The following is a 13014-nucleotide window of genomic DNA, read 5'->3' on the forward strand; positions in this document are numbered from 1 at the left end:
TTTACTCATAGCTAGAAAGAAGGCTCTCCTTTTCCCTTTTCTCCTCTCAAATTTCTACTCATCCTTCAAAGCCCAGTTCACATGTCACCACCTCAGTGAAGCCTTTCCAAACCCCTCTCTCCCCCTCCGTGGAATTAACCCTTCTTCCCCTGAGATCTCATAACCCTTTATTTGCATCTTTATTACTGTATTAGAGTACAGGCTATTGTAACAGAAGCCTAATGGCACAATGGCTCAAACACGCGAGGTTTTTGTCTCTCACACATAACAGCCCAGAGGTGAGTGGCTTCCTGAAGGCCAAGAGTGGTGGGCTCCTGAGGTCACCTAGGGACCCAGGGTCCTTGCAACGGACTACTTCGCCGCCGCTCAGGGAGTTGTCCTCATCTGCATGGGCAAAGCTGGCTCACACCATCACATTCTCAGGAAACAGGCAGCGGAGGGCAAGCAGATCCAGTTCTACAAAAATGTTTGCCATTTCCTAGTGGAGCCGAACACATACCTACCACACAACGCAGAAATTCCACTCCTGGGGGTGTGTGTGTGTGTATGTGTATATATACATACACGTATACTTATATATGTAGTGGAAATGGGTGCAGAATGTTCACAGCAAGGAAGCCAGACACAAAAGGCCACATATTACATGAGTCTATAGGAAACGTCCAGAGTAGACAAATCCATACAGACAGAAAGTAGATTAGTGGTTGCCAGGGGCTGGGGGGAGTGGGGAATGGGAGTGACTGCTGGTGGGTATGAGCTTGCTTTTGGGGGTGATGAAACTGTTCCGGAATTAGGTGATGCTGATGTTTGCACATTGTAAATATAGTAAAAACCATTAAGTTGTATAATTTAATTAAAAAACTTTTTTATGAGCTCATTTTATTATTTATTCTTTTTTTTTAGTCCCAGATACACATAGGGTTTTTTTCTATTTAATTAATTAATTAATTAATTAATTAATTTTTAAGCTCTTTATTGGAATATAATTGCTTTACCCTCTTGTACCAGTTTTTGAGGTACACCAAAGTGAATCAGCTGTATTTATACATATATCCCCATATCCCCTCCCTCCCGCGACTCCCTCCCACCCTGCCTGTCCTGGCCCTATAAGGTGTCACCCACCATCGAGTTGATCTCTCTATGTTATACAGCAACTTCCCACTAGCTATCTATTTTACAGTTGGTAGTGTATATATGCCTATGGTACTCTCTCACTTCATCCCAGTTTCCCCTTCACCACCACCCCCAATCCCGTGTCCTCCAGTCCATATCTGCATCTGCATCTTTATTCTTGCCCTATCACTGGGTTCATCAGTACCATTTTTTTAGATTCCACATATATGAGTTAGCATACAGTATTTGTTTTTCTCTTTCTGACTTACTTCGCTCTGTATGACAGTCTCTAGGTCTATCCACCTCATTACACATAGCTCAGTTTTATTCTTTTTTATGGCTGAGTAACATTCCATTGTATATATGTGCCGCATCTTCTTTATCCATTCATCTGTTGATGGGCATTTAGGCAAATAACCCAATCCACAAATGGGCAGAAGATCTAAAAAGACATTTCTCCAAAGAAGACATGCAGATGGCTAACAAACACATGAAAAGATGCTCAACATCACTAATCATTAGAGAAATGCAAGTCAAAGCCTCGGAGAGGTATCACCTCACACCGGTCAGAATGGCCATCATCAAAAAATCTAGAACCAATAAATGTTGGAGAGGGTGTGGAGAAAAGGGAACTCTCCTGCACTGTTGGTGGGAATGTAAGTTGATACAGCCACTATGGAAAACAGTTTGGAGGTTTCTTAAAAAACTAAAAATGAAACTACCATATGACCCAGCAATCCCACTACTGGGCATATACCCAGAGAAAACCATAGTCCAAAAAGAAACATGTACCATAATGTTCATTGCAGCACTATTTACAATAGCCAGGACATGGAAGCAACCTACACATAGGGATTTGATATTTGTGTACATTATAAAATGATCACCACTAAGTTGTATACTTTATTTTTTATTTTATTAATATTTATTGATTTATTCAGTAAGTTTTATGAGCATCTACTTTGTGCCCAGCACCATTCTATGTACAGTGGATAAAACTCAGAATAAGTCAAAGTTTTTGACCTTTTGAAGCTTACATTCTAGAAGGGAGCAGGGGATTGAAAATATATATGTACATACACATATATGTATGTAATAGAATCGTAATTTTTTTATTGAAGTATAGTTGATTTACAGTGTTGTGTTAGTTCCTGGTGTACAGTAAAGTAGTTCAGTTACACACACACACACACACACACACACACACACACACACACACACACATGTTCTTTTTTTTTTTTTTACTTGGCTGCATTGGGTCTTCGTTGCTGTGCGCTGGCTTTCTGTAGTTGCAGAGAGTGGGGGCTACTCTTCATTGCAGTGTGCGGGCTTCTTATTGAGGTGGCTTCTCTTGTTGCCGAGCATGGGCTCTAGGCACATGGGCTTCTGTAGTTGCAGCACTCAGGCTCAGTAGTTGTGACTCGAGAGCTCTAGAGCACAGGCTCAGTAGTTGTGGCACACAGGCTTAGTTGCTCCAAGGCGTGTGGGATCTTCCTGGACCAGGGCTTGAACCTGTGTCCCCTGCATTGGCAGGCGGATTCTTAATCACTGTACCACCAAGGAAGTCCCTATATATTTTATCTCATATTCTTTTCCATTATAGGTTATTACAAGATACTGAATATAGTCCCTGTGCTATACAGTAGGACTTGTTTATCTGTTTTATATATAGTAGTTTGTATCTGCTAATCCCAAACTCCTCATTTATCCCTCCCCCATCCCTTCCCCTTTGGTCACCATAAGTTTGTTTTCTATGTCTGTGGATCTGTTTCTGTTTTATAAATAAGTTCATTTGTATCATATTTTAGATTCCACACATGTGGTATCATATGATATTTGTCTTTCTCTGACTTATTTCCCTTAGTATGATAATCTCTAGGTCCATCCATATTGCTGTAAATGGCATTATTTCATTCTTTTTTATGGCTGAGTAGTATTCCGGTGTGTGTGTGTGTGTGTGTGTGTACATGCCACATCTTCTTTATCCATCTTAAATTGTATACTTTAAAAGGGTGAATGTTATGGCATGTGAATTATATCTTGAGTTAAAAAAAAAAAGTTCACAGCAGCTGTATTCATAATAGCCAAAAACTGAAAACGAGTAAAGTTTTTAACAGTAGGATGAATAAATACATTGTGGTGCCTCCACTCTATGGAATAAAGTACACAATGGGAGAGAAGGAACCACTGATGCAGACAGTGTGGATGAAGCTCACAGACTTAATATGGAGGGAAAGAAGCCAGACACAAAATAGAATACATTGTATATATTTATGTGAAGTTCAAAAACAGGCAGAACTAATACCACAGTGGCCATCCTTAGTGGGGAGGTACTGACTGGGAGGGGCCCCTAGGGAGCCTCCTGAGGCTAGAAGCATTTTATCCTTTGATCTAGGTATTGGTTACATGGATATATAAATATATAAAAGTACATCATGTTGTATACTTAAGATTTGTGTACTTAGGAAGAGCCCTTTTTAAATTGACCTAGAGACTGTACATGTGCCTTCACCTCATTGGCTGGAGCTTAGTCACATGCTCACGTTAGCTGCAAGGGAGGCTGGGAAATAGGGTCTCTAAGCCAGCTAAAATGGGGAGATTTAGGTTAATTGTGATGGCCATGTCACAGTTGTCACATTCTCTACTTAATCATTTTCTTTTTTTTTTTAATTTTATTTATTTATTATTTTTTGGGGGGTACACCAAGTTCAATCATCTGTTTTTATACACATATCCCCATATTCCCTCCCTCCCTGACTCCCCCCCCACACTCCGTCGAGTCCCCCCCACCCTCCCGTCCCAGTCCTCTAAGGCATCTTCCATCCTCAAGTTGAACTCCCTTTGTTATACAACAGCTTCCCACTGGCTATCTATTTTACAGTTGGTAGTATATATATGTCTGTGCTACTCTCTTGCTTCGTCTCAGCTTCCCCTTTACCCCCCACCCCCCCCCAAACCTCGAGTTCTCCAGTCCATTCTCTGCATCTGCGTCCTTGTTCTTGTCACTGAGTTCATCAGTACCATTTTTAGATTCCGTATATGTGAGTTAGCATACAATATTTGTCTTTCTCTTTCTGACTTACTTCACTCTGTATGACAGACTCTAGGTCTATCCACCTCATTACATATAGCTCCATCTCATCCCTTTTTATAGCTGAGTAATATTCTATTGTATATATATGCCACATCTTTATCCATTCATTTGTTGATGGGCATTTAGGTTGCTTCCATGTCCTGGCTATTGTAAATAGTGCTGCAATAAACATTATGGAATCATTTTCATTCTCACTCGATGTGAGACTTTTACCGCTGAGCTTAGCACCCTATTTTCTAATTTCCGGTGCTCAATGCCTTGCTCATTAAGTTTGAATATTTTTGGTTGGGGACCACTCCTGGGGCTGTTAACATGGTGGCCCTCACAGATCTTTCTTTCCAGGCTCTACTTAAATCTGGTTCTCGGCAATGTGAACGTGACCCTTCTCAGCAACCAGGCCAAGTAAGTATCCCAGACACCCCTCCACTTGGCTTTACGGAATCCAGGCATCTTGCTCTTGCAACTCAGGAGAAATGGGACCAAGCGAGTATTTTTGCGTAAATAAAAAAACGTTCACAGTTGGGACTCTGGCTTTTGGTCTTTTGGAAGAGACTCTGAGGTCTCTTTCTCAGAGGGTAGACCACCTGGGGGAGCGTTCCTTCCTTCCTTTCACAGAGTCAATACATGGGGTGGACAGGACTGCCAGTTTCCCATGAGAAATGGCCCCTGCTCCATTCCTTATCACACACATTCCTCCTGGGAAGTAGGCAGTCCAGTCCTGTCCACCCCCAGACCATCACTTACCAGGGGAAGTGGAGCCGTGGCTTTTCCACTGCAGTAGCTGCTTGGGAGAGGAGACCTATCTCTGCTTCCTGCCCATTACGGGCTTGGGACCTTAAACCAGGAGTCCAGGGACATGAGAAGCTTTGCACACTGGTTGTCTTTCCCTAATCGATCATGACCGCTAATTCAGAGTCTCTTCCTTAGTGTGATCAGCAGGTGAAGGATCTGATGGGGTGAGGGTCCTTTTCCCAGATGGGCTGTAGTCATGTGACCTTTCCCGGGGGTGTCTGTCGCTGCAGATTTGCCTACAAGGACGAGTATGAGAAGTTCAAGCTCTACCTGACCATCATCCTGCTCCTGGGTGCTGTGGCATGTCGATTTGTCCTTCACTACAGGTGATGGGCTGTGGTGGTGTGTGCGTGGGCATGCGGGGTGAGGAGGGCCATGAAAGAGGGATCCAGGGTCTTTCCTGCACCTACAGCATTCGGTGTGATAAGGTATAGGGTGGAGAAGGACCATTTCTTATGGGAAATAGCAGTCCTGTCTGCCTTACATCCATCCAACAAATATCTACTAAACGGCAGCTGAAGAGGCTTTATAATGTAGTAATTAAGAAAGAGCCCACGTGGTACCTCCATACCATGGAATATTATTTGGCCACCAAAAGGAAGGACGCACTGACACAGGCTGTAACATGGGTGAATCTTGAAAACATGATTCGGAGTGAAAGAGGCCAGAGGCAAAAGGTCACTTGCTGTCTGACCCCATTCATGTGAAGTGTCCAGAACAGGCACATACCACAGACAGAAAACAGATTATCGGTTGCCAGGGGCTGGGGAGCTGGGCTGAGGACTACAGGGAATTTTTTTGGAGCAGTGAGAATGTTCTGGAATTAGATAGTGGTGATGGATGCACAACTCTGTGAATATACTAAAAACCACTGAGTGGTATACTTTAAAAGGGTGAATTTTATGGTATGTGAATTATATCTCAGTTACAAAAAGAAAGGCAGCGGCAGGTAGGGCGCGGAGATGGAAAGAGGAAGGAAGGAAGGAAATAAAAAGAAAGAAAGAGATAGACCACAGGCTGCCAGGGTTGCAGTCCTGGCTTTGAGACTCACTGGCTGTTGCCATGGACAGGTTCCCTCTAGGTGCCTCCGTCTCCCCATCTGTAAGACGAGCGTGACACCAGGCCCTGCCTCACTGGGTTGCTGTGACAATTCAGTGCGTTAACACTGCCCGTGGCTCTACCCAGTGCCTGGCACCCAGTGGCGTGGTTGAGAGGGTCAGCTGCTCTGCTTGAGTAGGACGAGGCCAGGGAGCTGAGGTCGCACTGCCCCGGGGGGTTTCGTTCCTCCCTCTGGCCCTGGGTTTTCTTTCCTCAGGGGAGGCAACCAACTATGGCTTGGGCATTTGGCCCACGTGTCAAGGGCTTGTTTCCTGGCAGGCACTTGGCTGGGAGTCCAGTTGCTGGTCTGCCCACTTGAGTGTCCACACACACAAGGCTTTTTCGGGCCCTGGGCCCGTGCCCGCCTGCTGCCTCAGGGCTGGCCTGTTTCCCTGCAGGGCAGAGGCTGCTCACATCAGTAGCGCCTGCTCACATGCCCCCAGGAAGGGGGAGAAGTTCTTGATGTGCAACCAGATATGCTTGCACTGGGACCTCTAGGGCCCTCAGAGGACAAACCTGTGGTGTGTTGTCGAGTTCCAAGGCTCACTGAGGGCCTGGCATTTCCGTGTCTTCCATCCCTTTCTGTATTCGTTTCCTGGGGCTGTCGTAACAAGGCACCACGAGCTGGGTGGCTTAGAACGATAGAAATATATATCCTCACAGTTCTGGAGGCCATAAGTCTGAAATCAAGGTTGCAATCACGGTTGGCAGGGCTGTGCTCGCTCTGAAGGCAGTAGGGGAGGATCCTTCCTTGTCTCTCCCAGCTTCTGGTGGTGGCTGGTGATCGTTGGTGTTTCCTTGGTTTAAGGCTGTTTCACTCCAGCTTCTGCCTCCGTCGTCACATGTCATCTTCCCTGTGTGTCCCGTGTCTCTCTCATGGTCTTCTTATGAGGACACAGTCATTGGGTTTAGGGTCCACCCTAACCCAGTATGACCTCATCTTAACTAATTACATTTACAAAGACTCTATTTCCATGGCATGTGGGATCTTCCCGGACCAGGGCTCGAACCTGCGTACCCTGCATTGACAGGCAGATTCTTAACCACTGCATCACCAGGGAAACCCACAATGCTTCTAATAAGAGGGAGGTAGGAGGGTCAGAGTCAGAGGAGGTGTGATGATAGAAGCAGAGGTCAGAGTGACGTGGGGCCATGAGACAGGGAATGCGGGTGGCCTCTGAACGCTGGAAAAGGCAAGGAAATGGATTCTCCCCTAGAACCTCCAGAAGGATCACAGCTCTGCTGACCTATTTCAGACTCTGACCTCCAGGAGTGTAATAGAATAAACGTGTGATCCTTTAAGCCACTAAGTATGTGTTCATTTGTTACAGCAGCAGCAGGAAACTCATACACTCTGGCAGAGCAGACTGAGACCAGCACCTCAAGCCAGTCCCTAATGTGCCAGGGCCATAAAACGTTACTTTCACTCCTCTCTTTACCAATAAGATATAGGAACGAGCCAGTAGAAAATATCCTGGTAATCACCAGTCGCTCCTGGGGCTGTCTCCTGTCTGGAGAGAGCTAAGTGACCCTCTGTAGTGGGAGGTCATCCCCGCTCCCCCATTTCCTGTTCATGTCAAGTAAGCCTTTGATTTCCTGAGAGTTAGGCATCTGAGATTCATTTTTTAAATTCTGGACGCTCTGTGGTGCTTCCAAAATTATTGCCACAGAGGACATACATAATTATTCTAAATTCAGCTGATGCTCACACCAGCTTACATGGGAGGTGCTGTGACTCTCTCCACTTTACAGATGGGGAAGTGGCGGCATGGGAGAACCACTGACTTGTCCTTGGTTCCACAGCTGGGAAGAAGTCTGGACTTGAACTCAGGCCCCGTGTCTCCAGAGTCTGTTCCTAACCCTCCCGAGACTGCCTCTGCAGGCAGTGGTTCAGCGGAACTGAGAGTCTGTCATCTGTGACCATGAAACAGGGTCACGTAGCTTAAAAGACACCTTCCAATGTCTTTTTTAAAGATAGCATTTAGTATATCAAATTGATTATTTGGTCTAAGATTTAAACAGATATATTAATATACACATTTATGTGACGTGTAGCATTTATGCTGTAATCGTCTACAAAATAAAAAGTGAAACATGGGACTTCCCTGGCGGTCCAGTGGTTAAGACTCTGCACTTCCACTGCAGGGGGCGCACGTTCGATCCTTGGTCAGGGAATTAAGCTCCCACATGCTGTGCAGGGTGTGGACAGAAGATAAGGGAGGGAGGGAGGGAGGGAGGAAGGAAGGAAGGAAGGAAGGAGGGAAGGAAGGAAGGAAGGAAGGAAGGAAGAAATATAAGTGAGCCTAATAGGTACAGTTATCCATTTCAACAGGTGAAATTTCATTATTATCAACACTAACGAAAGCGCATTTCCATATATTTAACCTTAAAGGCCCTACCAAATGTGATTCGTTTTTGGGGACTTTACACATTTAAGTAGGAATCTCTCATCTTTATTTTCCCAAACTCTCTCAAACATCTCCCAACGTCTTTTCTTATCGTTAAAGTTGTATCCTTGCATTTCCCTCCCAGGGCCTTTATAGTTGGGGAAAAAGGTCTCCCAATTCTGGGATAGAATGGAGGAAATTGGGGATGTTCTCCCTCCTCATGCAGTCATTTCTATTCCCACGCCGAATGGACCTGTGTGACACTGGGAGGTACAGAGGTGCTTCCTGTTGGGGTCAAAGATAGAGGCCCCGTCAGAGCCGGTGGTGGTGGGGGATCCCTCAGAGGGGCTGTCTGTTGCTGGCTCTCTCCCAGGATCCTTCACCCAGGAATGCTCACGGAGTGGGTCAGCCTTCCCATTTTACAGACAGCAAAGCTGAGGCCAGTCAAGGTCATACACAGTGTGTCTGTGGCTCTCTCCTCTGACCAGGGCACAGCACGACTCCAGCTGCCACGTTCTGCCTGCCTTAAAGGCCTGTTCTGTCCACTGCAGAGGAGGCAGGGAGTTCTTAAGTTCATCTTTTTGTATGTATAGCAAAGTTTACAGACGGTTTAGGGGATGGATGGAGTTTACACTAGAATTAACACTGCAGACAGTTTAAAATTGCATACTAGGTTTCCTGCTTAAAGTCGTTCTATTGTCATCCCACCAGAAATTTCACATCAGACCATAAGAATTTAGAAGGGAGACAGGTTGTTGTGGGCTGAGTGGTCGGGGAAGGAGGGGAAACCTTAGCTGGAGCCTTAAGGGTGGTAGCATTCAGGTAGAAAGGTGGTGGGGGCATGCGCATTCTAGGTGGAGAGAAGACACCCAGCTGCCTTCCTGGGGTCGCTGGGGGTTTTCGGAGGCACGCCTGTGTGGGCAGTTCTCATCCTGGTTTGCTGTCCAGTTGCGGTGGGGGAGGGACAGCCATCCCTGGTTCTCATGCCTGCCCCCCTCCCTGGGGCTGTTTCTCTATGCCAGGGTGACAGACGAAATCTTTAACTTCCTGCTGGTCTGGTATTACTGCACCCTGACGATTCGGGAGAGTATTCTCATCAGCAACGGCTCAAGGTAATTGGCGGCCCAGCTTTGTGCGGGGTTGGGGGAGCCAAAGGGAAATCTGTCATGGAGGTAAGGGTGACAGCATTCCCTTCCTCCTTGTGGGGGTGGGGGTGGGGCATGCATGACGGTTCAGACCCAGGGAGGAGAAAAATAGTATCTGCTGAGGCACTTTCACTTGCTGCTGTCAGTCTCTTGCTTACAAGAAACCCTAACTCAAATGGGCTGAACACAATAGGGAATTTATTTTCTCATGTCAAGGAATGAGTCCACTGGGACTGACTTCAGGTAAGGCTTAAGCCAGGTGTTCAGACAATGTCATTAGGACGCAGTTTCTCTCTCTCTCTCTCACATATACCTTCTACTGTGTTGTTTTTATTCTCAGGTTCCAGGTAGGAGCCCCCAGCAGCTCCAGGCTCACATCTTTATTTCTAGCATTCCCAGCAAAATAGGGCACATTCCTCTCTTCCAAGAGTCTCACTAGGTACTGTTGGCACTCACTGATCACGTACCCATCTCTGAACCAATTGCTGTGGCCAGAGAATGCACTGCTGTGATTGGCCAGTTGTGAGCCTTGTGCCCACCCCCAGGGCTGTCAATGAAAGCCCTAGAAGCTGAGTGTCAGGAGAGGAATGGTTCCCCAGAGGAAAATTGGGGTACTGTCACCAGAAGGATGAATGGATTCTGGTGAGAAAAGTGGATGGTCCCCCACAGGGAGATGAGAGTCTTGGGACTGAGTTAGGATCCACGATTTGCTGCTCGCAGGACCTGTTTTCCCCAGGTCTTATGCCCGTTGGGGGGTGTCCATTGGAACCTCTGCACACCATTCTTGTCCCTGTTTTTCACTAAACAAAAAGTAACAACCTCGCCCCCCCCCCACTTCCTCCTTCCTTCCTGGGGGCCGGTAAGTATCAGCCAGGAGCTGTGTATTTACGATTGGGGTATTTGCCAAACCCCCAAATCATGTGCCACCTTCTCATTTCTCTGCCCAGTGGTCTCTCATGGCGTATCCCTGCCCTGTGGGGCCTTACCCTGAACATAGAGCCAAGAGGTAAGGACCAGGGGAACAGTGATTCTCAGGTGCGCAGCCCTGTAGTCTGTAGCCCTTTAGAAACGATCAGTGTTTCTCAAATTGCACTCCTTTCTTGTCCCATGCTCACCGTGTCTACCACGTCCAATATCATCTAGGTGAAAATGTGCTCCCATTTTAAATCTACCCTCTTTTTTTTTTAACTTAAATAAAGGAAACTTTAAAAGGAAACTTTATTTCACCACCATATGTGGAAAACCAGCATCAATTGCAGGAAAGAGGAAATAGTGTAAAAATAGATTTTCATTTTCGTTGTCTCATTTATTGAAGTCATTAATTCTTGCTTCCTGAAGGCTCTGAGCCTGAGGCCTGCTTTTTCTCTTAAGCATGTGTATGCGTGTAAAACGGGGGATTAGCAGATCTCAAGAGGCGTTAAAGATGTCCTGGCGTTTAACCGAGACTCTGTCCTTGACTTAATCAGGAGAATGGAAAGAACAGAAAAGATGACTTCTCACCACATGATTCAGTATCATCTAGTGTTATACTCAGGTACCATCTAAAACTTGGTGGTACATGCCCCATACTTTGGGAAACACTGAAGCAGAAAATCTTACCAAGTAAATAGCATTTGTAGTTTTCCCTAATTTTAGTGAATAGACTTTTCCTGCTTTTGGGCGTGGTTGGAGGGGACCCAGGGTAGCACACAGTGAGGAAATGGCCCCAGGGCAGTGAGCCAGGCTTTCTTGTTACTAATTCTCTTTGTGCACCCCTGGGCTTGCTGTCAGACTTGGAGTTTCCTGTTTCCGATGGACTCGTATTAAGAGTGTTCCTGTTTCCGATGGACTCGTATTAAGGGGCATGCTGCATCTCTAATGGTCACTAACACTTTAGTAAGAGTTACTCTGGTCACTTTTTTCTGATATGACAAGCTGTGGATGGGGAGGTGGGGGGGGCGTTCCCTGAGAGAAGGGAGCAGGACTGAGTGGAGGTCCCTGCAAGTGTGGCGCACACCCAGAAAACAGGGAGGAGGGCTAAAGGGGGAAAGTGGGGTTCCAAAGCCACCTCACTTGCCTGACACCTCAGTGGGGCCTTTCCTGGGACTTCCCTGGGCTTGTGCTCTGAGGGGACAACAGAAAGGGCTGTCTCTGAACTTGTGATGCAAAGCTTTGTGTGTGGTCTGTTCGCCCCCGCCCCGACCTGCCATTTATCACACAGTTACTGAGCATCTTCTAAGTGCCAGACGCTGAGCTAGGGACTCTGAGGTAGCTCACATGAGCCTTTTGGGAGCACTCATAGAGGTTTTTAAAAAGACCATCCTTGGCAAATATGCTTCAGGAATCTTAAGTTGCTTCAGGAATCACATTCCTCCGGACCTGTCTCCCCACTCTGGCCTCGGGCACAGACTCGGATGTCTTCGTGGTGGGGAGTGTGGAATGAGTGGGGTGGGCCTGTTAAGGTGTCTCATCTTCTGGAATGACTGCGGGAGTTGTGGCCAACTTGTGGGGGAGGGAGGCATGGCAGGTGGATGGAATCTGGGTAGTTAAAGCTTGTGACTCATCCTCAACATCTGTTGGATATTTAGCCTCCATCCTTCCCCAGCTCCTTCTCAGAGCTGATTTCTCTCCTGGGGGCGGGCAGGTTTCCCCTCACACTTGGCTCTTATTAGGGAATAGCTAAGAAACCATTTCAAGAAAGCACAGTGAGGAGGAGGGAGGGGTCCGGATTGGGATAAGTGCTACCTTTCTCATCTCTGAAGCATCTCAGGGCCAGCTCAGGAGCTCACAGTTGGTACCCAGTGAACACCCCTTGGTCTATGTTGAAATGAATTGAACCCAAGATCTGCAATGAGGGAAGGTCATTGGGCTATACCAGTGTTCAAAAGACAGCTGGACCTGAGCGATATGGGCTTCCTGGAGGCTTGCTGCCCAGTTTTGGTCTGACTGGACCTTTTTTGTCCTGTTTCCAGTTGCATCCGAGACCTGAATTAAGGATGCGTTGGGGGAAGCAAGCCTAGAGAGGTGGGGGTGTGGAGCGGATGCCCCCATCACGGGCTGGAGCCACCCGTGGTTTTTGTCTGATGCTTCCTCCATGTGGGAGGTAGCTCATTAGCTCAGTTAGTGCAATAAGCAAGTCAACTTCCCTTGCAAATTTTGCAAATGACAGAAAACCACCTGATAGGAGTACACAGGAGGGGTATTTATGGGAGCATATAAATAGTTCAAGGAGGTCAAAAGGGCTCAAAGAAGGTTAACAGCCCCCCTCCTTCTCCTTACTCTATCATCTCCTCACTGGCTCCCAGCAGCCCATCCCACTAGATCAGCACCAGGGGCAATCTTGAGACAGACTTTGGATTGGCTAGGTTCAGGTCACATGCTCATCCCTGAACCAATCACTGTGGCT

General features: G+C 46.7%; 1 protein-coding gene across 2 annotated transcripts in view; it reads left to right on the plus strand.

The window, feature by feature from the left end:
* TMEM120B (transmembrane protein 120B) overlaps positions 1-13014 on the plus strand; it is a 48256-nt gene that overhangs the window by 23859 nt on the left and 11383 nt on the right. For both annotated transcript variants that reach the window (XM_057745863.1, XM_057745864.1), the window contains exons 4-6: positions 4550-4609; positions 5230-5325; positions 9507-9596. In XM_057745863.1, coding sequence (XP_057601846.1) covers positions 4550-4609; positions 5230-5325; positions 9507-9596 — 246 coding nt within the window. The remainder of the gene's footprint in view (positions 1-4549; positions 4610-5229; positions 5326-9506; positions 9597-13014) is intronic.

Source organism: Hippopotamus amphibius, chromosome 8 (assembly GCF_030028045.1).
Source record: "Hippopotamus amphibius kiboko isolate mHipAmp2 chromosome 8, mHipAmp2.hap2, whole genome shotgun sequence".
Classification (NCBI taxonomy): domain Eukaryota; kingdom Metazoa; phylum Chordata; class Mammalia; order Artiodactyla; family Hippopotamidae; genus Hippopotamus; species Hippopotamus amphibius.